The sequence below is a fragment of the Rhagoletis pomonella genome, unplaced genomic scaffold, assembly GCF_013731165.1.
Source record: "Rhagoletis pomonella isolate Grant_MI unplaced genomic scaffold, Rhpom_1.0 Rhpom_scaffold_00003, whole genome shotgun sequence".
Lineage (NCBI taxonomy): Eukaryota > Metazoa > Arthropoda > Insecta > Diptera > Tephritidae > Rhagoletis > Rhagoletis pomonella.
In genome coordinates this window covers 79,104,181-79,132,006 of record NW_023458557.1, presented here as the reverse complement: position 1 = coordinate 79,132,006, position 27,826 = coordinate 79,104,181, and the positions used below count along the sequence as shown (strand labels likewise).

General features: G+C 32.9%; 2 protein-coding genes across 4 annotated transcripts in view; one reads left to right on the top strand and one right to left on the bottom strand.

The window, feature by feature from the left end:
• The window catches only part of LOC118735599 (uncharacterized protein KIAA0513), a 150,451-nt gene that overhangs the window by 63,202 nt on the left and 59,423 nt on the right, over positions 1-27,826 (bottom strand). The window lies entirely within an intron of this gene.
• The window catches only part of LOC118735602 (sodium/potassium-transporting ATPase subunit beta-1), a 58,705-nt gene continuing 42,931 nt past the window's right edge, over positions 12,053-27,826 (top strand). Inside the window, exons 1-2 of the mRNA XM_036465451.1 lie at positions 12,053-12,676; positions 14,964-15,193. Coding sequence (XP_036321344.1) covers positions 15,061-15,193 — 133 coding nt within the window. The 5' untranslated portion in view covers positions 12,053-12,676; positions 14,964-15,060. The remainder of the gene's footprint in view (positions 12,677-14,963; positions 15,194-27,826) is intronic.

Genomic DNA, 27,826 nt, shown 5'->3' with positions numbered 1-27,826 from the left:
AATAAAATTTTATTTTTTTGGGGGTTTTTGTCTCAATTATTCACTACACGGATGCTTTTTCAAAACCAACGATTCATTTTAATATGCGCATAGTTGAACTGAATATTTAACACTTTACACTTACAGAACTTTCATTAACGTTTAGAGTAAGATCAAATACGTTTCTGATTGATTTGACTAATTTTTCCCTCAGTGTATCAGGTGACGCAAAAAATGCAGACTCAGCTTCTCCGTAGTTAAAATCAATCTGAATGCTATGAAAAGGCGGTTTGATTGTAACGAAAAGTGGATGGAAGATACGGATTGGAAGTTTTCTGCGTTGCCTGTTCACGTCAATTGCTTTCAGTCTCATCAGTAATTTTCCGCTTCTATTGTTTTGTTTTTGTCTGCAGATTTGTTCAAACTTTTATTGTCATTATTTTGTCTATACTTCTTTACTACTCCACGCTACCGGTGTTCCATGAATATAGGTACATATCTATGTATGTACATACATATGTTTGTAAGTAGGTAAATACTTTTCATACTCCTATTCACTTAAAACTCACAACAGTTGCGCCTTGCTATCATCTTCAATTGAATCACGACGCAATCAAGTGATCATGCGCGTAATTTAATAAATATTTTGAAAACTAAAAACACTTTTATATGTGTGTAAATAAAAATTAAATTTATTTTGAAGAATCCCTTAATGCTCGTAAATTCATATGTATGTAGATATGGGATGCGTACGCCATACGCCATACCTACATGAATATGGGCATACAAGTACGTAATTCCTCTTAATCAGCCGCAACAGACTGTCAGGCGTTCAAAAGAAATAATCAGTGAAGTCTACAGATTTTTACTCAAATTTTGTAGTCTGCACTTATGAGCTAATACCGCAGGGACAATGCTGGGACGAAGACAAGAGCTGATGACGTCCAAGTTCAGAGCAGTTTATAACCAGCGGTAGCTGACTACTTGTAGTCTAACTCGGTATTATCTGCGTTGATGCTGCGTGTACAACTTTTTGACTTTTTGCGACCAGATGTGCGTAAATCATATGCGCATACATATGTATGTATAAATAGTATGTATGTATTTATATGTATATGTGCATATATGTATATTAACATTCTTAGCTTATCGGAAGTGTTAATTCTACAAATTACATTCCTTTATAGAAAACGAAAGCAATGTGTGTCTGTGCCTGTGTCTGCCTATGAGGCGCATAAATTAAGGAAAAATTGCCATTTCACTTGCTGATTTCCAAGTCAGATTTCTAGAATCATTTTTGAGTCATCAAGACAGTTAAATTAATTTAAACATTTTTTCTTTTATCTTGGAAGAAAATGATTCGCATAAACTCAGATGTTTTATCTTGATAGTAATTTTTCTCGATTTAATTTTTTACGGTAAATAATGATCGTTGAGTGTTTATGTTAGTGTTTTCTATCGAGTTCAGCGTTTCCATGGAGTTTACAAACGCAAAAAAAAAAATGGAATGGAAAATTTCAAATGAGAAAAATAACCATTAAACATTTTTATCATTTATTTTATGGCTAATTCCAAAAAAAATTTATCAACGAGGAAATATGATTTAACTAATGGAAATATGTAAAATTATTATTTAAAACAAAAGATTTACGATAGTTAAAACTTAAAAAAAAAAACTTCGCGAAATGTTCATCAAAATTTCCAATTTTTTAATCTGAATTTTAAGTAAACTGTTGGTATACAGTTTTATAGCCCATACAATTTTAGTACCTTAAACTCACGACTAAATTTTTGCACGTGAAAATCAAGGCGGAGCTTAAGCTCGCTTTCCATGCATGAGGCCCATTATTTTTATAAAAACTATATAGAAATATTTTAACTTGAATAAAGTAAATATTCAAAAAAATTTAGAGAAAGTCGTATAAAAAAGAATTACAAAAAATAATAATAATTTACGATCGAATACGATTAAAAAATTAAAAAATTAAAATCGTATGAAAAGCAAAAAATTTGCAACAATTATTTGTACATATTTTCGGAAAAAATAAAAACAATGAAAGGACTGGGGAATAAATTAAGACAGAAAAATTGCTTCAATGAAAATCTTTAATTTGGAAAAACAGATGATAAACAAAAAAAAAACGGAAATATGAGAAACCAAATTCAATTGAAATATTGAAATCTGAAAGAAAATGATTTAAGTGTCGTTGTCACAAGTCGCTTTTAAAATTTATCTGCCCAACAAAAACATTCTTTCAGAGCAAAATTGGTGTTTAAAAGGCAGCAACAGATAAATTTTAAAACCTACATGAGAAAGCGGCTCTAAAATAAACAATTTTTTAAAAGGGGTGTTTGTTTAAGAAAAACTAGGCAATACCTTAAATATAACAGGCAAATATGGTGATAATATTTAAAATCTCGAAAAAAGTAGACTTTTCTTTTTAGAAAAATTAAAATGTTGATTAGACTGGAATTTGGTTAGTTAACCTATTTTAAATGATTGAACCTTTAAATCTTTGTGGGTCTCTTTTTGGAAATACTGATCAGAAAAATAACGCGAACAGCGCGACGCGCAAGAGTGGTAGCGTCCATGATTTTACTGCGCTTTCGAAAAGGTAATATTGTCCATGGGCGTTATTTCCGCTGCGCCTTATTACACGTCACCGTAAAGCTTGCATGATTTTTAATATTTCTGACATTAATTTTCTTTACAATTGTGTATTAATGTCAGTGGCATTATTTACACAATTCTCTTAACATTATTTCACTTTTGGACAATGTCAATGACATTAATTCCATTGACATTATTGCACGTCACAATTCAATTCGCATACTTCAACCGGTAAACTTCACTTCTTATAAACAACCAGTTGATTAAGTATTCCTTAATCAGCCTCAGTCAATTAGCATCTTAAAGCAGAGCTAAAGCAGTTTTAGGCCTAACATTCGACGTACATATCGACGGCTGAATGGAAGATCGACCTATCTCGGCAGCTGGTTCGAAAATTCTCTTCCGCAGAAAACTTCTCAAGAACGTTTTTGAAAAATGTCCTACCTTAGCGTACGTTCACACAGAAAGCGGAGCGGAGCTAAGCGAAGCTGTTCCGAGCCAAGTGAAGCTTTTAAATTACTGTAGCTATATGAAAGTGTTCATACAGCAAGCTTTTTCTGAAACTTTTTGAAGCAGAAAGCAGAGGAGTTTTGATTTTGAATTTTCTATTTAATTTTTGAGCTTCATGACAGGATATCAAAATATTGAACGCACCCTTAGAATTTGGTTGAAGAACGCCCTAGTATTTACAAAGATTTTACAAATCTATCAGAAGTAAAGTTCCACAGTATTTCAGTTTCTGCTAAAGCTAGTTTGTCATGGGGTTTGTTGAAAAGGTTGAAATGGTTTTGGGTGGCATAAAGCTGTACCTTCTCACAAAGTTTGTTTCTGCTATTTATCATTATGTTTATTATTATAACTAAAAAAGAAGGATAATAGAAATCGGTTAACGTGGGCCAAAGTTATGTGGTAAAATACACAAAAAAATTGATGGATTTCACTTCGATCGCGGTTATTAAATGTTCACCGAGGTGCCTTTTGAGTTTGTGCATCAGTGCAGGACTACCCTCAAAGATGTGGTATGCAGTCGCGATATCCGGCCTGCAAAATCGTCATCGCAGCTGAGAGTAAATTCCCTATTTAGTTAGGTGAGCCTGTCAGCATTCCTGTAAGAATTCTTAAGTTATTCTTGAATAAGCTCATACATTGCTTAAAGCGGTTTAGGTTATAATTGTGTTGCTAAAAGCGCTTTGAACTGCTCTAGACCTGGTAGACTATACCAGTAGCGATTCCTTTGACCCCCTTCCTCTAAATGGACCAGGGCTGAGAGTGCCCCTTTTCCTGTGGCCCAGAAGAGCTCTGAGCAGATGAAAGGGGTTGATGCTCGTATGTCCCGGAATCCAAGGAACCTAAACTCGATTGGTCACATCAAGAGTATTAAGCTTATCAAGGCACTCCATCGCAAGTTTAGATGTCTGATTCCGATAGTTACTATTGATATTAAAGTGCGCGCATCTTTCTATGGCGTATAATCCATGGGTTCCAAGTATCTTAACCTAGGTCCAACTACACCTAACCCGGTGCCCTCTTCAGTCAATGGGCCATCAGTGTACCGGGTTAACATGTTTTGGTTTATCCGATATGCCTCGGATAAGCCTGCCCAGCTCTTTTTATTACTCAGACCAGTATCCGGTAACATACATACATAAACAACTTTTTTTTCAATATTCCGATGGATTGATCAATTTCTTTACCCAATAACTTTTTTTTGAATTTCAGCTCAATTTAATGAGAAATTATTATGGAAATTCAACATTATTCAACTCATTGGTGGAAGCTGCTATTTTCTTCATCACCATATTTCCTCAAGAGACCTTTTCACTTAGCTCACGGGGATTTGAGCCAGTGAACAAAAAACACAAAAAAATATCCTTACAAACAAATCTCTAGGCAACATTGGAGTTGAGATACATTCAAGTTTAAGTATGCATATACATATACATATACACTCACACAAAACTCGATAAGGCATTGAACGGCTCTTTTATACCTTTTTTCCTCATTCCCACCAGCCAGGACTTTTATTCGGTGAAGTGTAAAATGTAAACACCACGAGTGAAACGTGCTTTAATGCAACAAAAAAAAACTAAACGCGTTAAGCTTTTTGGTGGTTCAAAACGAGAAGCGAATTAATTTGCCATTGAATGATGTGCGCAACCGCATATACACAAATTTGAGCTAGAAGGGAGCGAAGCCTAAGCTAACGAAAAAAGCAACCAAAAAAAAAAACACTTTCAGACTTCCCTGGGAAACTTGGAACTTGATAGCATTTTTTGTTGACAGATAACAGATAAGTATGTAAATGTTTCGAGACTTTCGGAAATCTCGTTCATTTTTCCACTTTAAGTGGATACCTGTTTGAATAAAAAACCGATCATTTTTTGTCACAAAAAATAATCACAATTTTCAATTAATTGTTGACACCTATTTAACAAATATTTGCAGCTTTTACAGCAGTTCATCTACTATATATCGACTGTTGAGTGAAAAATCGACCTATCTTGGTAGCCAGTTCGAAAACGCCCCATCTCAAAAAACGTTTCAAGAACGCGCTCTTTCAGAATTTTATTGAAAAACATCCTATTCCAGAATTTGGTTGCAGAATGCCCCATCTCAAAATTCGGTTCAAATTGCTGTTGATGAAATTGCTAGCGGTGGCCGTGATTGCAGCACTAGTGATGGGTAGTCGGGGGTTGAAATTCGATTTTTTCCGAATTTCGAACATTGCCCAACCATTCGATTCGAGTTTTCAACAATTTTTTTTTTACTAAAAATATTAAAATTGGTTTGTAAGAATAATAACTCAAATCGAAAACTAGATTCAATTGTACTTTAATGCGATTAATTACACAGATTTACAAAAAAAAAAGTTTCTACGTATTGATTCAAACCTCTATTCTCTCCTTGACCTTCAAATGACCTCGAAAATGACGTGGTGAAGGCTAACAGACCTCGGATTCGCATTCAGCACGTCGAACAACATGGGGATATAGAGATTTGTTTCAATATGCTGAAACGTTTTTTTTTTTTTTTTTTTTTTTTGTAAACCTGTGTTATCCATATCGCTCTTCTTAGCTTCTCAACTAGAAATAAATACAAATAAGAAGTATTTATTTGTTACATAAATGTCTTAAAAAAACTCACAATAATATCAATTTAAAAAATTAACAGAATGTATTTTTAAACAAATTTTCTGGGACGCAAATGTGTATTTTGTTTTTACTTCTAGTGGGCTAGTGTCAAATTTCAGAAAGAAAATACAAACACTTTCACTTTTTCATTCGCTCGCTAGCGGAATTTTGACAATCACGCATCATTCACAGCTGATGAAACAACACCACCTTATATGTATTCTCAATAAGTATAAAATAAATTTAAATGGCATTTATTTCGTAAAAGTATTTCAACAAAAAATAAAATGGTGAAGAAAGTTTGTTTCTAAGCATACAAGAAATCGGATATCTATTTGTTAATAAAAAAAAAATTTACTGTTTATAAAAAAATTAATTTTTAATTTTTTATGTTGTCTTAATTGTTTTAATTGTAATTTAATTTTAGTCGTATGTTTAAAATTTCATTAACTTTCTTAAAATATTAACTGAGCAGCTAAAAACAAAGTTTAAATAAAAGCTATAATTTATAAAAAATAGGAATTTTCAAAAAAATATTTCAATATCTTAAATTTCATCAATAAATATTCGAGGTTCTACAGCAAGAAGTTTCGATGAAACAAGTTGATGTTTAGTGTTGAGAAAACTTGACTCAAAGCGAGATCTTTGAGTAAACAAGGAACAAAAAATGATAAATTCTATCGAACCACATTTTTGGTTTGTCCATAGAAAAACGGCTGGCATTCTGGACCTGTGCCAAAAATACTTAAACATTTATTTTATTATTCATTTATAATTCATTCGATATATCCAAAATGTCGTTTTTTTTTACAATTTATCGATATGTATGGTAATGTAAATAATTTGGGTGTAACAGAAAGCAACACCACGACTTAGAAGATCTTTTTTTATCCCTATGATGGTTCCTAACTCTGACGGCCCGAGATATTATTAGCCTTTCTTATTAATACTAATAGTTTCTGGGTAGATAAATTCCTAAACTTAAGAGCATCGACTGTGGAAGAACTGAAGCATTGCAGTCTTAATCTGACCACGGCCGGACAATCACGCACAATGTGCTGCGACGTCTACTCGTCTTCAGGGCAATGACGGCAATCCGGTGTATGTGAGAACGCAGTTAATTATGGCTCGTCAGATAGCCAACAAGCAACTTGATATCGGCTTTGTTCAGAAGATGTATGTATAGCGAAAGGATAACCAAAAAGTCTGACCTACCTAAGGCCCTCTTCCTCGAACCCAGTATTTACTGCGTCCCGAGTTTACCCACGATTCTATTTTAAACCTCGAGGAGGACCAACTGGGTCCGCAAAACGGTTGAACCTTCCCTTGCCAGTTCGTCGGCGGCCTCGCTACCTCCGATCCCGCAGTGTCCTAGGGAACAGAATTATAATACCTTGTTCCTTGCTGACAAGAGTTGAATAGTGTCTTATTGGAAAGGTTCTTCAAGGTTCAGTGTGGCACAAATTGAGATTGCTAGTACATCGGCCTGAAAGACCGTGGACCAAGTACCCACTGCAATTGAAAGTGTACCAGTGTACATATCTGGAATCTAGTTCAGGTAAACCATTTGACCAGACATCTCGGTCTATAAATTTGACCTAAAATTTCCTTCCAAAGCAGATTTCCTTTGGCTTGGCGTCGGAAAACTCGCAGATTCCTAGACCTGGTATTTTGCTTGAAATACCTTTGTGTTGTGTCTTGTTTTTTAAAGTACTGTCAGAATTTTGCATATGAACATTCATCGAAGCTGCTACTGCTTGAACAAAAATGTAGAGTGGGGTCCACATGGTCATTTTAATATGAATATCTACCAGTACACAATACTTTTGTTGATCAACTACGTAGATTTCACTATTTTTTCCCCTTAGTGTAGTATGTAAATAAATATGTACCACATACTATTTTCGACTTAGCTCGTTTCGTCATAAAAAACCTGCGCTCTGTGATCATATAAAACGTGTCTGCCTGTATATTGAATATAAATAGTATACTAAAATCGCCACATACGCACAGAAAATCGGAGCAGGGGAGACACACTCAAACCGTTGGCGACGCGCCTGAATGCTCTCCACACAGCGGGTGGTGCGGGACAATGTCGACCGATGCCGGCTGCATAGCGTTGGGGACGGTAAATTTACTAGGAAGAGAAGAGCAGCAAAGTGAGAACTAAGCACAGTGTATTGAAGTGGTGAAACATTTTATAAAAAAATAGGGGTGGTGAATTTCGGCTGGTATTGAGATTATGGTCTATATAATAAATAGTGTACTTAATTTAACTTATTTTAAGCTCCCGGATAGTTTTCACTTCGAAAGGACAAATCTCATAGAAAGATGTGGTGGCCTCCGAAATAGCAGCTTTAACTTTTGCCAAAATATGTTTTTGTCGTTTTTTTACAAAACTTTTTAATTATAAGTTGGTCGCCAAAGGTTGCATATGGCAAGCCTTAGGCCGAGGCCGTGCTATGAGCGGCTTAAAATTAAAACATGAAATACTATTGAAATGGCCACACACTGAGCGGATGAGCGGCATTTCTGTATGCCGCTCGTTGCGTGGCCTCGACCTAAGAGTGTGCTGCTTCCATTAAAAAGATTGTCAAAAGCCCCATCTGCCTTTCGGAGACACGTGGGTCCCTATATCGTCCGACGAAATACTTAACAAATATATTTTTACATAAAAGTTGCACAGTACCACGAAACAAAAATCAATTTAAAAAAAAAAAAACTAATAAATTTGTACAGAAATTGATTTGCTCAATCCGAATGCGAAGTCGAAACTCCTAATTTTCCTCGTTTTTTGGCACATCTATAGCAGGTTTTTCTACTTTAGGAACAATAAATGCAAAATGTATGGCAATTGACTAGATCCCTTTGCCGGATAAAAGATTTTATGCCAAAATTTAAGTTCGTAGATAAAACGTTTGAAATCGGTATTTCCACAAATTTCAGAGTAATTTCTATAAAATAAGTATATCGATATTATAGTATGGAAAGGGCGTTAATCACATCGTCGCTGAAAGACAGAAAAACCACACAGAAACCACAAATCCAAAATTCACTTTTTGATTGATTACACGGTGTAACAAAATAAATAAAAAATTCACCAACTATTTAAGTAACCTAGTACAGGTCGCACAGCTGGCTGGGTAGTTCACGAAACTGTTTTTGTAAACAATTTTTAACTCGGTTATTTTCTAACCAATTTTAAATTTTGGCTTTGGAAAAAAGAATACTTATACTATTTAAAGTAATAATACATTTTGCGAACACGTCGTAAATAGTATGTGGAAAAATTTTGGCATATATCTAAAATTTCCACCAATTTTTATTATTTTTATTATTTTTCGCACTTCTACAACATTTTTTTCCCCAAAATTTCAGAACAAAATCAGGCATGTTCTGCATTCTACTTTGGAGTGAAAGTTGTTTAAAAATACTTCAATTTCACATTTTCGTGTTCTACATTTTACCCTACACTTTTGAATTCCGTTCAAATCAAATTCAAATCTCTACTTTTCTAGATAATGAAAAATGAAACGTTTTATTTTTGATTTTCACTTCATTTTCATTCTACAACTTTTCTGGAACATGCCTGTATAGTTTCTTTTAGTCATTACTTTTAAAATTTTTAACTCCGAATAAAACTAGGTACCACTCATTAAAATCAATAACAAAAACTATGAAGTTATGACATCCTTTATAAAGAGACAAATTCAAATTTTGCTAGACGAACTATTGAAACCTCAAAGTGAATCCAATTCAACTGACTAAAACTTTCTGTGGAATTACATCGAAAAAATTTTAAAAAATATCTTCAGCAAAAATCCATATACTCCGAAATTGTCCATTGATTTTTAAAAATGGTACCTAGCTTTACTCGGAATTAAACATTTTTTTCGAAATAATGCCTAAAGGGCACTATTTTCTTTTGAAATTTTGCCATAAAATGTTGTATAATAAAAATTGGTGTACATTTCAGATTTATTCCAAAAATGTTCCACATATTTACAATGTGTTCACAAAACTTATTATTTGTTTAAATAGTACAAGTATTTTACGTACAAAGCCATATTAAAACTGAAAATTTGGTAAAAAAAAACAACCGAGCTGAAAATTGTTTAGTGCGGTAAGTCGTGTAAAAATGTATTTCTTAAGAATAAGTCGAGAATTTGAGGTAGTTCAAAATATTTTAAACGCCTAGGTCCCTTGATTGTGTTGAGTCCTGACACTAGAATTAAGGTTTATCCGAATATCTGCTATAGAACATTTATTTTTCTAATCATTCCGCAGATCGGTACATAACCACCTGGGAATTGTGGGATCGAAGAAAAGAGTTCCTTGTCTTCCTTTATCTCCCACTGTTGTTTACCATTTGGTAAACCAAATTGCTAATTAATATAAATTTCCAGAGCAAATTCAAGATGATGTGAGAACAATAAATTGAAAAACCACCCACTGTACGACCTCATAGCCCCTAAGAAGCCATTGTACAGCAGCGGCTAGCAGCGGAGTATGCTTTGACGATGTTGTCAGTGTTGCCAGAACTTTTTGGGCCGACCGGCTAGATTAGCAAAAAAAAGCGGCTAAAAACGGCTAAAATGTTTTAGTGAAATTTCACATAGACTCTGGCAAAAAACGGCTAAAATGTTTTAGTGAAAATTCACATGCTTTATTTAAATAAATCGCAAGAAACGAAAGACTAGTTAACACCATTAATTTATATCGAGTGTATATTCCTCATCATCAAATGAATCACTATTGTATATATCACCTGAATTCATTAATTTTAAGAGATCGTCATCTACAGTAAAATTATGGCAGCATTTTTCTTCACGTTTTAAACCATTGGATTTCTTTGCTTAGTTTTTATTATATTCATTGAACTAAATATTCGCTCTACTTCTGCATTACTTATAGGCAAAACAAGAAAACTAAAAACTAGGTTGCAAAGGTCAGCGAAAGGGTTTTCTCCTAGGGCATTTCGAAATTGATAAACTTCGGCCCAAAATTTTACAGTTGAGTCTAAATTACTCCAGGTATGTAACGTTAACCGTTGCCATTGCATCACTATGGATGTTATTTCTTCGGCATTATATTTGTGTTTTTGTTGCTGTAGTTGAACAAATACTTTTGGTTTAATTACTCTTAATGCATTTCCAACCGAAATAAGTCAATTTTTTTTAGTGGGGCAATATTTGTAGGGAGGCGTTGGCGTAATTCCTTTATTAAAGTGATAATAAAATAGCGACCATTTTCTCGAATTATTTTCTCGGCTTCGTGGTCAAAAGCGTTTGTGCTTACTTTTGTTTTTAAATACTCTTCAAAACTGTGATAAAACTGAGGAAATGGAGCAAGGTATGGTTCCAACGGGGACCATATAGGATCAAATGTGTCCGCGCTAATAACCACTAGGGAGCATAGATGCGAAAGTAAAACATTGAGTTCATTAAAAATCTTCATTGGGTCTGCATTATTGCTTTCGAACAACTTGTTTACGTTTTGCACCTGAAAATTAGGCAAATAGTAAAATCGGCTAAAAACGGCTAACTTTTTTTTACAAACCGGCTAACAAATCGGCTGCCGGCTAGATCGAATTTTCTCCGGCTAGTTGCTATCAAAACCGGCTAAATCTAGCCGGAAAACGGCTAAAATGGCAACGCTGGATGTTGTAGGTGGCACAGCAAAGTTGTTATTGCTTTCGCTGTCAACAGTGTTGGCAGAGCAGACGATGTAGCAGCGGCAAGTGAGAGCATTCACCAGCAAGTCGGGTATTTCGTTGGTGAGTTGTTGAATACACAACGTTAGTTCCTGCTGCTATATTATCTACAGCTGTTGCTTTTTGATGCAGTCGCAATTGCTGCTAAAGCCACTTCCACCTCCACCGCCAATGCCAACAGCTCTGCAATATTGTATACATACAAATTAGGGTGGTCCTTAAAATCAAATGAAATATTTTTTCCAGTCTCACCCCAACAATCGGTAATACCACGGTCACAGATATCACATATAAATTTTGGTCACGATTGGAGTCGGTTAAGACATCTTCATATGATAATCTGAACTTTGCCACCTGTGCGGGCACGCCTTGACCGCCCCAATCGGTACTAAAGTTTATATGTGAGATCCTCGACTATGGTAGCATCGACCTAGGGGTTAGGAAATCTGATGTAAAAAATTGCTTCCTACATTTAAGCACCACCCTAATATACATACAATTTAGCGTAGCGTACAATATAGTGTGGTTTAATGTAGGTTCTTACACTTCCAGTAGACACTACCCGATAGCGCGACGCATCGAACAGAGTTGCTTTTGGCCTCTGTTGGTCTGGTCGCTATTGTGTTGTTGTGCTGTTGTGTCTGCTTATCGAACAACAGGTCTTCCCGTTTTCGACTGTCAGAATGGCTATAAACATCATTACATTTTCACAGTCATTCAGACGCAGTCAGCTCACGCTCAGTTATCGCGTTACATTGGAGCTGTTCAGTTCATTTTGGCACAGCACTTCCCAGCGTCTTACGCGCACTCGTTCGTTGTGGCCGATAGTATATAGGGCGAATATACATACACGTCTTAATCCCAAAAAGAACCAAATACAATATACCCACACGGTAAGGCGAAAGAGTGCAGACGAGACGCTTGGAGTCGCATTGAGTAGCGTTGAGTTGAACATTTCGAAACGATTCTGCTGTGGTTTACATACCGTCAAGCGACCAGTCGTTGTTTAGTCAGTGATCTTTGTCGGTTAGCGCTAGACGTATGCGCGGAAGCTCGAGCGGATTGAAACATTTTACTCAGTACAATAAATAAAAACAAAGTCTTTGAACGAACTAAGATTTTCTAAACACGACCAGCGAGAACAGCAACAAGAAATACCATCTCTAAAACATTTTTGTATTTCCACGCAGGAATACAAATTTGATTTTTACTTTCGCCAGAAAATAACCGTGAAATATAAAAGTAAATAAGCTAAAAATAAGTTTTTGAAATTATGTACAAAATTGTTATATAAAAAATCTACAAAACAAAAACAAAAAGGAACCAGCAAGGCCATTTTTTTGAGTGTTTGCTGTGTAAAAGCGTAAAAGAAGTGTGAGAGTGGCGATATTTTTGTTGGCTTTGCTTGTGTATATTCTTTCATCGTTTTCATGTGCCTGCGGTTTTATTACTCTATTTCTTTTTTGATATTATTTTACTTGAATATTTGCATAAAATAAACAAAAAAAATTAAGAAGTAAGGATAAACAGATAAATGCAAGCAAATTGTGCATAAGTAGGTGTACTGCGAAAACAAAGGCGAATTGAAAATTGTCTGATGTGAAAATTTATACTTACATACCTATTTTGTAGTATGTAGTATATGTACATATTTGTAGTATAATTTGAATGAATTTCCACGTAAACGAAGAACATTTAGACTACACAGAAACACACAATTGAGCCAATAATAGGTATATTTATCACAAAAAAAGAATATGAAAATTAAAAATCCAGAACCAGAAGATACGATTCAAAATTTTAACATCGAAAACTCTTTTTAAAAATGTATATTCGAAAATTTAGGAGGAAATTGAAGAAAATTTATAAAATAAAATTAAATTAAGTAATTTGAGGCAAAATAAAATTAAAATAATAGAATTGAATGAATAAAATTAAATAAAATCAGAAAGTTAAATTAAAATGATAATAAAATGTTGTACTCGAAAAGGCTAAACAATCTAGAATCCGAAGACTTGCAACTCAAAACTTGAGTCTCAAAAATTATTTAAACAAAACCTAATAGAAAATGAAATAGGACATTTGTAGAAGAAAGAATTTAAACTAAATTAAATCAAAGAGTAAAATTAAACTTTCATCTCAAACATTATTCAAAAAATTATTAGAGAAAAAAATATCAAATATGTAGGAGGAAATAATATAAGGTACGTCAAATTAAATTAAATAAAATACAAATTAAAAGAAAATTAAATTAAAAAGAAAAAAATAAATTTAAAAAATTCAATTAAAAAATTCCAATTACATAAACAATTTGAATAAAATAAAGAATTGAATACAAATATTGGAACAGCATAAAATAAATTAAATAGAATTAAATTAAAGAAATTTAACCGAAATAAAATCAAATCAAAAGGCAAAATTAAACAGTGAGCAAAATATTGACTAAAATTTTTTTACAGATTAGCTTAAAATTTAACATAAATTGCAGGTACGAAATTTAAAACCATGTTAGAAATACATTTTTGGGTTTTAATTTTATTGTATTAAATTAATACTATTGATTACAGCGTTGCCAACGCAAAAAAAATCAATCTAAAACACGCCATAATGGAATGTCAAAACTCGGATTCCCAATTGAATTTATCTATATATTAATTTTTTTTTAACAAATTAAAATGTGTATTTGGAAAGAAAACAATTTGCATGAAAATAGACTACTTTATTTAATAAAAACAAGTAATTTTTAAACAAATAAGTAATTTTTAAGCAAAACACAAAACCGCCTTCAATTCTCATATAAAAATTTACGAGTACCGTTAATTTCTGCGTGATCCAATGTTTGGATCTAAACCAGTCTAAACCTTTCCTTTAAAAGAAGAATTATAGAAATCCGTGAACGTGGTCCAACGTTATGCGGTAACATATATAAAACTAAATAAAAAATATTCCGACGAATTGATAACCGCCTCCTTTTTTGAAGTCGTTTAAACCAATAAAATTAAAGCACTTGAATTAAAAAAGAAATATTAAACATTAGACATTTTTCCAACAATAAATCTGCATGAAGCAAGACTTAAAGGAGAAAAAAATTTTAATTAAAAAACTCGAATAAAAAAATAAGAATTTTATTAAACAAAATTTTTAAATTTTTTAGGCAAAAATACATTTATTATAAAACTGCATTAGAAATAAGCTTTGTGTTTGCGCGCGAGATTGTAGAAGTATGTTGAAAAAAAAAACAATAAGAAAAAAAGTTTGCCATTAGCGAAAACTCATAAGAATTAAAGGGTTTAATGCATAAAAGGTATAACTGTCCGCCACAAAAGGTATAGTGAACTTATAGCACACTTTTCTGCTACGAGTATCAGCACTTAGCCACATCTAAGGAAAAAGAGCTTGTAAAAACAGAATTTCTCGTCGAAAACAAAAATAACAAGTTCTTAATTTTTTTCTTTCACATTTTTATGTCGTTTTTTTGGAATTTTTTTTTTTTTCACCTACACCACACCTTCTGTCAACGAATAAATAGGAAACAACAACAAAAACCGCCAATTCGATCGTTTTGAGGCTCGCGTGGTCGGTCAGTCATTTGTTAAGGACGAGTATTATAAGTAAAGGCGTACAAAATGGCAACAAAGAAGAATGGTAATGCCGTAACGGAATTCCAATTTCCACAACGTAAGGAGAAGCAAACATGGTTGGAAATAGTCTACAACAACAAGAATGGCACCTATTTTGGACGTACACCCAAAAGTTGGGGTGAGTATTCAAGCAAATAAGTATAGGGATGTATATACATATATTTGGATAATTAAATTTAGTAAATAACTAGTCAATATTGATATAAGTTGTAATGAAGCAAATGCCTATGAAGAGAAATTGGAGAAAGAAAATAAAGGAAAGGCACAAGAATGTTACTCGAAAGTGATTAAGGCATAACTGAACATGAAGAAATTAGGGCAATTTTAAGTAAATCCAGTCCAAATTGTTTCCTACATCAGATACATCAATGACGTGGCAAGTTGTACTTATTTGAACCCCGCGACTTTTCTCAAACCCATATCAGAGGGGTTTTCCATTTACAAAAATAGGGTCCATAAAGTCATTACCAAGTTATACCCAGCTTTCTTGCATTAACACTAATTAAGTTATATGTACAATATATTAAATTATGAATTTAAATAAACTTACTAATCAGCTAATCTTTAAACTGGAATTATCAAGATAGCAGCCAGTAAAGCGTAAACAAACATAAGAAAGCAAATAAATTTGTTAGTACTTCAGTGAATGCAGTAAAATGCAAAAAAAAAAATACATACATACATATGTATGTACGTGCATACGAGGGTGATTCTAAAAGAAAGTAAAAATTGATATTTTCAAAAATTTTAAAGGTATGAAAATCTTCCACGGATGAAAAACCAAACGTTTTTGATTAATGAGTACACTTGAAAGAAAAAGAAAAATAAAGAAGAAAAAAAAATTTGTTTAGGTATGCAGAAATCAGTAAAAAATGCATAAAGATATATATCTGACAATTGCACTGAGAGAAAAATCAACCAAACTTGAAAAGGAATCAACGTGATTTTTGGTTAATATTAACAATGCCTTGGTTGGCATTTTCAACAATGATTTGGTAATATTAACCACATTTTTGTTTGCATTAACCAAACTTTTGGTTGGCGATTTTTCGTTTGAATACGTTTATATTCTGCACTTCACGGATGCTTTTTCATAATTCGGAGATACAAAACAAAAATTTTTATTATCATTTTAACATGTTGCTTCTGGCGGGATTAGCAAATGACAGCAAGCATCTCTACACACTCAGCTACAGCCGCTTTATAAATGCGTCTTCAAGTGTTAAATTTGAATAAATTTTCTTCGTAGTTTGATTTGGTTCTGCACGTCACAGAGGCTTTTTCGTAATTAAGAAAAATCAAAAACAGAAAAAAATAAAAATTATATATCGCGCTGACGTCATTCGTACTGCTGGAATCCAACAAATAACAGCAAGCACCTCTGCAAGTTCAGCCATTGCCATACGTATGAATTTATTCTCAAATGTTCAACTTGAATCACATTTCTTACAATCGGCTTATTGACCATGAAAAAATCAAACCATAACTTGGTTGAGAAACGCGTTGGGCTTTTGGCTCAGTGTATGTCTTAACTGCAGCCTAACTAGAAAACATACTTCGAACAAAGTAAGGAGTCAAAGTTCAGAGCTTTTTTTGTGCAATTATTTGTTTATGCTTCACAACGATAAAAGAAAAATACTAGTTTCACAATTTTCCAAAATTCGAATTATTTTGGAAGTTATAGCTATTAACATTTTGCGAAATTGTTTAAATTTTAATTGTTTTCTTGCGATTGATAATACCGATTCTGCTAATTTCTTAAAGAGATAAGTATGATGATGCTGTCTTCCCATTTTTATTTGTAATTTGGTCATAACATTTTTTTTCATAAAAGTTATTAAAACTTTTCTAAATAATACTGACATCTCAATGGCTTTAAAATCGCGTTGCGGGCTAATATTGTTGTACGTTCTATTGACAATTAGTTATTTGCAGAAAAAAAATTTTGCCTGAATGCATCGAGACGAAAATTATTCACATTTCTCTTTACCAATGTATTTTGTATGGAATATTAAGATAATTGACTCTTCTGGCATTAGCTTTTATCCTCCTCTTCGGCTTTGCGCAATCTTTTATTTTATCATTGTTATCTAATTAAAAAACCTGAATATCCGGACGGCAGAGTGAACGGATATTCTGATAAAAAAAATTAATGGATATTTAGATAACAGAACCGAACGGATATTAACTGGCTATTTTTGGAAAACCACTTCGATCTTTTTTTGCCGAACGTAGATGGGAGCCGCTTTTTCACATTTAATCGGATATCTGTTCTTATTTCACTAACGTACCACCCTAATGTCAGTAAAGTAAAACTTTTTTCAGTTTGCTTGAAGGGTGGTACGGCCTAATGTTCATGCAGGCAGCATTTGTTACGTGTGAAATCAGCTAATAGATTAACAAATGAACTATTTAATGCAGCAAATAAAAATGCAAAATAATTTCTGTTATAACGAACATAGCAACAACTCAAAATTGTAAATTCTCTCAGCCCTCGAAACGTAGAACAACACATACATATATATACAATGTACAATAAAAAGGGAATAGGTTTAAAAACACAGAAATTAAAACGAAGGAAAATCTAAATGAATATGAAAATACAATTAAACTAAACAAATAAATAAATAGAAACTCAATACAAACGCTATCTCCTCTCCCCCTCATTACACACATAAATACCTATATACACATAAATTTGTATGTATGTATTCATGTGTGTATGTACCAGTGTGGAGGAGAAAAATTAATGACAAGTTGAGCGAAAAATATCAAAAAGTGCTGATAAGAAAATTTTACGCGCACTAAGCGACAAAAAGGGCGAAAACTCGCATGCATACCGTGTATAGAAGGAATAATTGATGGATCGCTTCTAGAGTGAGTAAATGAGTAAATGAACACATGAACACAAAATTAAGTGGTTGATAGTGCGGCATATGGATTGATGACTGTTGACAACGTGGTGCGGCGATTAGACGCATGACTGCTATCAGCAAAAACTAGAGAGCCGCATGTCGAGTGATTACTGTCGATTTATAAAAATAAAAACAATAAGAGATTAAACCAGGGAAACCAACTCGTGGGGAATTCTCCGATTTGCGGGGAATTTGAGTTTGCTTGCGAAATCGGGGAATGGACCGTTTTTTGTGGGAAATTTCAGTTTACGTGCAGAATCGGGAGATTAACTGCTTTTTATGAGGAACTAGGCGTTAACTAATTTATTCTTTTTTGCTTCACTAATTTCATAATGAGGTAAAAAAAAAAGTCGCGTAAGCAATTCAACTGCAAATAATGCAAATTACCGTTGATTTCATAGGTTTATAAAACGAATGAACACAATTTTTTTCTTATGTGGAAGAAAACAGCAACACCTTCGGAAAAAAAATTTAAAACGAAAATTTTTGGCCACTTATTAGAATTGAGTGGGCTACAAAACTGCATACTCAAAATTTTTCTAGAAAATCTAATTAAAAAGCTATAAATTTTTACGAAAGTTTATTAATTTGTTTTTAAATATAACACAAAGTTTAAAACGTGGATACATACGGTTTTTGTTAAAGAATTAACTATATTTAAAAAAACTATTAACTTAAAATTAATAACAAAAAAATAATAATAATAATTGTGAAAAGTTGCCAAAATTATGCGCGACTAAAATTTTGTACCATTTTATTTGTGTAAATATTATTTTTTTGTTTTAATTTTTATTTTATTTCTTTGTTTTTATTTTTATTTTCATTTATTTATTTATTTATTTATTTTTTTTTTTTTTTAACTAACTTTATAAAAGCTTGGTTGGTCTATAAATACATACATAGCTGAATTACATAAAAAATATAAACGAACAGACAGACCAGCAATATGTCAAAATACACAAAAATTTCATTTGTAAATAAGCAGATATCCATGGGTGAGGAATTTTACGAAATTTCCGGCAAAATCAGGGAATTTCATTGTCGAAATCGGCGAATTCTCAAAAATGAGTTGGCTACCCTGGTAGGAGCCTACACGGAAAAGAGCCGCATTAATTGTAAGAAACATAATACTTGCGCGTATACACACATTTCATACATAAAAAATATACATAGATATGAACATATAAATGAATAAAAGCGGGTGTGTAACTCTCGCGCGCGCGCTTTTCGAATTGACTATGAATCACTAGGTGAGACAAGTTGTCAGGTTAGCATGGGCTAGCCGGGGCATTTATGTTCTATCACTATAGGCATGATGAAAAATAAAACAAATGTAGAAAAAGGAATAAGGAGACATGAAAACTCCGGTGGTGATATGAAAGTCTTAAATCCACTTGACCAGTCATTTATGGGGCGTAGAAAATATAAGAAAAAAATTAGCAAAGCATTTCATAAACCTTGTCATCAGCGGCAATTCCAAGTCCATTCGAAGTGCCAACACGCAAGGCGGGCATGTACCTGAAAACTGTGCGACTGACTGGCCATGGACAGAAAGTTACAAGACGTTGTCATTAGACAAGATAGCTGCAGAAAATGTGCATTCATACATATATATATATATATATATATATATATATATATGAATGACCTAGTCAAAGCTGTCATGTTGAAAAATTGATTTGTTTGCTTGGGTGAAAGACTACTCTCAACGATTTTTGGGTAGCTTAAAGTTTGTGCTTTGAAAGCATCAGGTTGTAGTGGAATCTGAGCTGAGATACAAGTCATATTAACTTCTCATTCCGTGCCCAAGATATCAGAATCGCTGTGCTACAAACTATCTTACCTGGTTGAACATTCTTAACTTTGTATTAATGCATTCAAGCCCTATTGTTTTATCTTATCTCAGATCTGGCGTGCCTATTTACTTTGTCTATGATAAGTTGTCATGAAGTTAAGACAACGTAAATAGGTACGTCTGAGTTGCACGGTATTTAACAAGGCAATTCTGGCAACTGCCTTTCAACTCATCACAGTCTTACGAAAGAGGATAATATTTCTAAAAATTAAATAATATAAAAGCTAAAAATTTAAAGAAACAAAAAAAAATAAATACAAAAAAAAACAAAATTAATAAAATATTGTATGTGTTTTATATTTGGAGCTTTTCGGCCATCGAGTTTAAAGCAAAAACGCTGGTTTTTCTTTTCTGCCTCCTCAACGAAAACCTCCAAATATACAACACATAAACAATTAAATAAAATTAAAACATTGAATAAAAGAAGTTCCTAAATATTAAACGAAATCCTTAAAAAAAAATCCAGTAAATATAAAAAAATTAAATTAAAAAAAACTAAATAAAAAAATAAAAAATAGTTCATTTTAAAATAATAAAACTTAAAACATAAAAGAAAACTTCATTAAAAAAATAAATAAAATTAAAAAAGTTTTTAAATATTAAGTGAAATAAGAAAAAAATTTTCTTGTTGAAACAATAACACTTAAAATTAAAAGAATGGTAAACTCAAAAAAAAAAAAACTACTTATAAAAAAGAAAAAATATACAAATTGTATTTCTAAAAATTAAAGGAAATTAAAAGTATATATATACAATATGTGTGAGTCATTCCATACAAATTTTTTACCTCAATATTTTTTGGTGAAAAATACGCTTTTATAATTTCCATCCGTACTTTCATCAGGTATGTAACTTGAGAATGGAAATCGCTGCATATTTTAGGCGCATCAATATTACATAGTCACATCCCAAGCTAATAAAAGCGAGGTAAAAAAGAAGACACCTATTTTTTTATTTCATCATATTAATATCTAAAAATTAAAGGTAAATTTATTTTAAAAAGAAAAAGTTTAATTAAAAAAAAAAATTATGAAAGAAATTAAACTATGTGCCAATAAGCAAAAACAAGCAAGAAAGAAATTAAAGTAAAAAAAAAAAAATACTATTCCGCTGCCCGAGGATTCGAACCTCGAATCCCTCGAATGGCACACCAGCGCTTTGCTCACTTGGTCATTGCGACTGTTGGAACTGCGCAAGCAAAACCATATATATATGAAGGTACAGTGACGCAAACAAGTGACCACGTGTTGATTTTTTTCTAATATTCACAATGTTATTCGCCAAACAGCTGGGGCAATAGGGAACCTGTTTTATATCGTATCGGACGGGCTCTTATTGGACAGTGTCGGTGAGGACTTCTTCGTGAGTAAACGTTCTTTTTACCACCTACTGTCGACTACCGACGAATAAAGCTAAAAGCCCATCCGTCCATAGCAGTCCGCAGGTTGTCTTAGCAACTGCTATGCTCTCCTTGCCAGGATAGATGACCTCGAGGGTGTCCTACATTTGCTAATTTGATGCACTATAAAAGCGTACACTTCCACTCTAAATTCGCACTGCTTGGTGAAAATAGGATACGCTCCAAGCGCTTCAATCGAATAATTGGGAGTGACCCCACCGAAGCTTCCCCTCTCTTTCTGCCGTGATCCAGGGCTCTACCCGACTTGGTCAGCACATTTCCCATATGGATTCCTCACGTAGCGCGTACCTAGAATAATCGACTACACCCCATTGAATTCCAGCTTGAATAGATAAGCAAAATATGTAAGTAGGTCTAGCGAGAACGAAAACAATACAAAGTATCTGCTGGCAACACACAAATAGTCGTCGCGTATTAGTAGACATGTCATTGTTGGAAGTTACAATTTTGAAGAAGTAAGCGATAAGAATGGAATTTATCTACCTGCATCCAGCATTAACCCCTAAAATAATACAAGCCTAGACATCAATCGAAGAAAAACTTTTGCCACCATTTTATGCGTTAGGTAAGCAGTTTTTTCACCTCCATTTGAAACAGAGTGGACATTTTGTTTTTTTCTCTAAGGTCTACTCTCTTCTTTCCGCCTTCCTTTCGGTTTCCTTCTGATCTACGACCGGTCCCACATCTCTAGCTGTTTCCTTTTTACATCTTTCCAATTTAATACCAGTTGGATTCCCGAACAAAAGATTTTCTTTCTCGATATCACAGGAGAACTTACTGTGAGCCGTACTGCATAAGTATTGAATAAATGGTTCTTTGCAGAAATATACACACATACATGCATACATAAGTATGTACAAGCCTACATACATATTATTGGCAATTAAATCCTCAAAAGACCGACATTGATTACTTTCTTATTCCTTTGCTTTGAGGCTTCTCCCTCGTCGTTGTTTAGGCTATGTGGGAAAGCCTCTTTCTCCACTCTATTTAATTCCATCGGAAACTTTAATATAAAAAGTAAAAAAATTTAAATTTTTTATTCATCCTACCATTTGTATATACATACGTGTGAAGGTTTGTAAGTTAGCTACTGATTGTGGAGGTATGTTTGTTGCTCTTTCCCGTTAGAGCAGCCTAACAGACCACAATGAAATTTGGCATGCAGATAGGTTATAACCTGAATTAACATTTCGGATATTCTTTAAGAGAGTTGCCACGCTTTTTAAAAGTTGAAATCAATCAATTAACAAGTCACATAAAATATTACAAACAAAAGGGGCTCTAAAACGATTTATTTAGATAATATTTTTAATGGAGTTGCCACCCGTTAAAATATTAAAATCGATAAGATAATTAATGAGTTAAAGAAAATGTAACAACAATTTGGGTGTCAAACGAAAATGGTGCAAAAACGGTTTATTTCGAAGATATCCTTTAACAGGGTTGCCACCAGTTGTAAAAAAATTAAATCAGCCAAATTAACAAGTTAAAGGAAATATTTTAATATGGCCATCGCACAAGACAGGGTTAAGAAAGTTTTATTTCAAAAATATTTTTAACCTGTTTAGAAAGTCAAAGTCAATTTCAAAAAAAGTTAACCCAAATATTTTAAAATGGGTATCAAATCGGAGAGGGTTTTCGAAAGCTGTAATAAATAAACTGTTTTATGACAAGGGTTGACACCAAGTTAACAATTTATAATCAAGTTAAAAGAAATCCTACTAATGTTATGAATGTGAAGATTTTTGAGTAAGTGTGTGAGTATGTTTATTATACTTTCTTTGAATAAAGTTAACCATACATTTTTTTAATAAAAAGCTAAATTCTATTTTAAATTTCAAGTTTCCAAAACTTCTATACTATGGATGCCAAACGAACTATAATTAAAAAAGTTTTAGTACGAAAAAAATTCTGAAGGAATTGCCACCTATTTAAAAATTTCAAATTTCATTAATAACTTAACTGAATTGTAGCAATATGGGTGGCAAACGAATTGCATTTAAGAAAGCGTTATTTTAAAAATGTTTTGAAAACTGTTGCCAATTGTTTAAAAGCCAAATCCCATTTTTCCATAAGTTAAATAAAGTATTACAATATGGATGTTAATCGACAGAGGCATGAGAAAGCTTTGCTTGAGTAATATTTTTAAGAGGGTTGCCAACTGCTTAAAAGTAAATATAAATTATATCAATAAATTAAATTAAACGAAAATGTTTTTAAAAGAGGGTTGCCACCTAAATGACAAGTTAAATAAATTTAAACATGTTGAAAAAATCTTTATTTCGAAAATAGTTTGAAGCGCCCTGCCACCTGTTTAAAGGTTAAATTTGATTTAATGAAATATTACAAAATGGATTTCAAACGAAACATGTTTAAGTAAGCTTTATTACGCTTTTATTCAGACTCATAAAAAAAAATTTGCATAGTGAAAATACGAAATGTAAATTATTTTTTATACTGAAAAGCTATTTAGGCTTCCCATATTTTTTCCCGAATACATATGTGAAAGGAAAGGTGTACCTCGCAGGTGGTCCCTCCCATTTTAATTTGGTTTAAATCCGACCATCTGATCATGAAGAAATTAACGATAATCTTAAATTTTTATTTGAGAATTGAAGTCGGTTTGGTTTTTTTGCTTAAAAATTACTTGTCAACTACACAAATTCGTATTCCTTTTTTGCTACATTTTGACACATTTTCATTCCTCGGTCAATATGAAAATATTACAGTTATTTTAATAATCAACCACTTCCTCATTCGCACGCATTCACAAGTGTTTGTTTGGAAATTGTTTCATATGTACATACGTATGTATGTCTTTTCGAATGCGGTTACAAAATTAGGGCAGTGTCCTCAAATAGTTTACCTAATTTATAGTCAAACACGAAAGCAGGTGGTCAGCAAGTTGAAATGTGTATACATACATACATACATATGCACAAATGAAGGCATCTACGCACGTATGGCAAACAGGCTAGTGTTGGTCAGTGGGTGGGTGGCGGCGCACCCAAAATAAATCTTGGCAAAAAGAAATTGCTGTTTACATTCTAGCTGGAGCACAACAGGAATGTAAAGTTTGCAGCGACTGTTGCAGTCTCTGTTAGAATACTGTAATTGCTGCTGCTGCTGGTTAAAGAATACAGCTGTAGACATGCGCCGAAAGGTTAACAACCCTTTGCAACGCGTTGACGGGACTGTACGGCGTTTGCATATCCTTATTGACTGCAAAATGCACAACACACAAACACATGCACATTAGACAGCATCACTCCCCATACAAAAAAAGTTGGTACTGTTTTTCTATTGGAATTATAACATCTATTATATTATTTTAAGACCTTCACCAAAATATTTCGGAAAAATATTGAGATTAAAGCGAGCTGGACCGATTTGAAAATGTGTTTTGAACAAATCTCCTCAAATGACAAAACGGTTATGCTTAAAAAATTTACATACAAAAATTAAGAAAAAAAATTAAAAAAAAAATTTGAATGGAATCGTATAAATGAGATTTTTGATGCTGTTTTTTTTTAACTTTTTTCAATGATTGGTGTAAGAAAAACTTGAATAACTGTAGCTAAACTCTACCGATTTAGACTTTTGAGGTGCCATTGGAGGTATTTTCTCACCCTTTTTATTTCTTTGCCAATAAACTCATTTAAAAGATGAACGAGAAAGGTACATGAACAAACATCATTCAAAGTTGAATTAAGATGTGTTGGCATTAAAAAAAAAAAAATGGTAGACGAATGACTTTTTTTGCACATAAATAAAAATAGTGGGAAAATACCTTTCAACCGAGATCCCATAAGTCTAAATCAGAATAGTTTTGGCCCAGTTATTTAAGTGTTTCGTAAATCAAACTTTGAAAAAAGTAAAAAACAGCATCAAAAATCTCGTTATTATGATTCCGTTGAAAAGATTGTAAAATATTTTTATACAGATTTTTTAAGCGTAATCTGGTTTGCCTTCTGAGGGGACTTGTTTCAAAAAGTTCTTTAAGAAACTATTTTTATTCATAAAAAGCTCAATTTTTGGAGATATTTTCAAATCAGTCCAGCTCGCTTAAAACTTAATAAGTTTGTGGAAATATTTTGGTGGAAGTTTTAAAATATAATAAATTTTGTAATCCCGGCGGAAAAACCGCAACTTTTTTTGGTGATGCAGTCTAATGCACATACATACATATAAACTCAAACAGGCGCCAAGACTGTGTGCTTTGCTTTTCACATGCATGCGAGAGTGTATGTGTTTGTGAGAGCACTCTCTATGTATGTATGTATATAGGATATATAGTCCAATTGCAGCACGCAAAAAAAAAATCAACATTTTTACTATTTATGCCGCGCCATTAGTATATATTCGTAGTGTAATAGTGCTGCCAAGTTGCAGCAATAAATACAAAAGTGTTGTAGTTGGAATGCAATAGCGGGGGACTAAGCGCAGGATATCATTTTTGCAATAATTTGCGAATGTATTGTTCACAGTGAAAAATGAATGCTGCTTACATATTTATGTATTTACATAGCGGGAATATTGTGGAAGTAGTGAAAGTGTAACGACACAATCGCCCAACCACCCGTCCCATTAGCGTCTAAGCCAGCTGAAGCAACAGCATTTTGCCGTCAATTACAAATAAATATCCATGTAAATGCATTAACCGTGAGTTGAGCAAACAAATCTGGAATTTATACATATGTACATAATTCAGTCGTTGGGGGTGCATGAAACTGCTGGGAAGAAATTATCACTGATTAGTGGTCATTAGTGCGAAGACATGTGGGACAGTCGCGCGCTATGTTCTATTATAGTGACTTTGATTTGTTTATGTAGATTTATATAAAAAAAAATATGGGATGTACATAAGTACAAATGTATAGTAAGTTTGTATAGTGCAAGCGCACAAAATAAATTTAGATTGCTTTCGTGATTAAAGTTATCGGTGGCAGCATGATTCGGCGGCAATTAACTAACTGACTCATTGCTCATATTTATTTATGGGATCGATTTTTATTGGTATGATATTTTTATCGACTACTTTATCGTTATCGATACATTTAACGAACAATAAATTTAAAGTCGATGTCGTTATCAGGACAGATATTATTATCGATATTTATCGATTACAATAATGTTATATTTATCGATAACGACTTCGATATATTTATCGATATATTTCCCTTGAAATCATAATCGATTGTTATTTATTGGTATGCACATACATATTTAACAGTATCGCTACATTTATCCATTTCAGTATTGGTAATTATACATACATATGCGGCGTTCCATACCAAAATAGACGGGGTGCACACTTCATGGTTTGATTTGTATCGAATTCTTAGGGTTGATGGACAAACATAAATAATAAATGAATATGAAATTTGAGCTTGATTAATACATTTTTAAAAACTTTACAGCACAAAAACAAAAACAAAACGATTTAATAGTAATAATAATAATAATAATCGCACATACACACATCAAAATTCTCTATGAAAGCAAATAATTTTAAAATTTATTTTTCTTGAAAAATTTTTCACATACAAATTTTTTGATAAAAAAAAATAGTTTTTGAAAATATGCCTTCTCAAAAAAAAAATTAAAAAAAAAAATCACAATGGTAGCTCTGAGTATTGCGCCATAATTAAGTATAGCATTATGAAGTACACTCGACAATAATTTGAGTTATGAATTTTTTTACACCAAAGTTGAGTAAAATGAGTACATTACAAATTTACAAATTTTTAAAATTTTTTTTAGAATTGTTTTTTTGCGTATGCCGTTTTGTAGCCCATTCAATTTTAGTATAATAAGGTGGAAGTTTTAAGCTACGGCAAAATTGCGTTGATTCCAATAACAAAAATTGTTTATTTAACAAGTTTTTTAATATTAACTACCTTCCAAACACCCCCCAAAAATGAAATGGTAGGTGGAGGTCATTAAGGGTTTAATGGCAACAAAAGGGCTGATAAAGCTCAGCCGAGCTCTTAACTGTTCTAATCGATCCATCTAAAGGAGCAACAACAGAGCTTCAGAGCAGGTGAATCAATTCTCTTCGTTGACGTCCAATGACGTATGGAAAGGGCTCTCTCAGCGATCTTATAATATCAGCAGGGAGTGCCTAAACACTCGTAAATCACTTTGGTATTTTTGTTATAGCTCTCTATCGGTATGTATTTACATATATTCTAAACTCCCTGCCACAACAGTAAATCTTCAATGGCTCGATTAAACCCCAAAATGAAAATTTGCATAGGGCATTGATGTATGTATGTATGTACATATGTATGTGGCTTATGTACATATATCGAAAGTAATTAACGCACCTTAATAACGCCTTTACGGATATCATTGTCCACGCCGGGGACAAAACCGCAAAATACAAAAAAAAAAAGACACGCAACCAAAAGCTTTAGCCTTCAAGAAAACTATTGTAAAACAGTCACTTTTTTGTCGGTATGTATGTGAGTAGTATATAAATGTATATAGGTAGATATTTAGTGATGGCACCAAAGGGTTAAGTGCATGCTGAGGCCGCGTGAACACAGTACTACA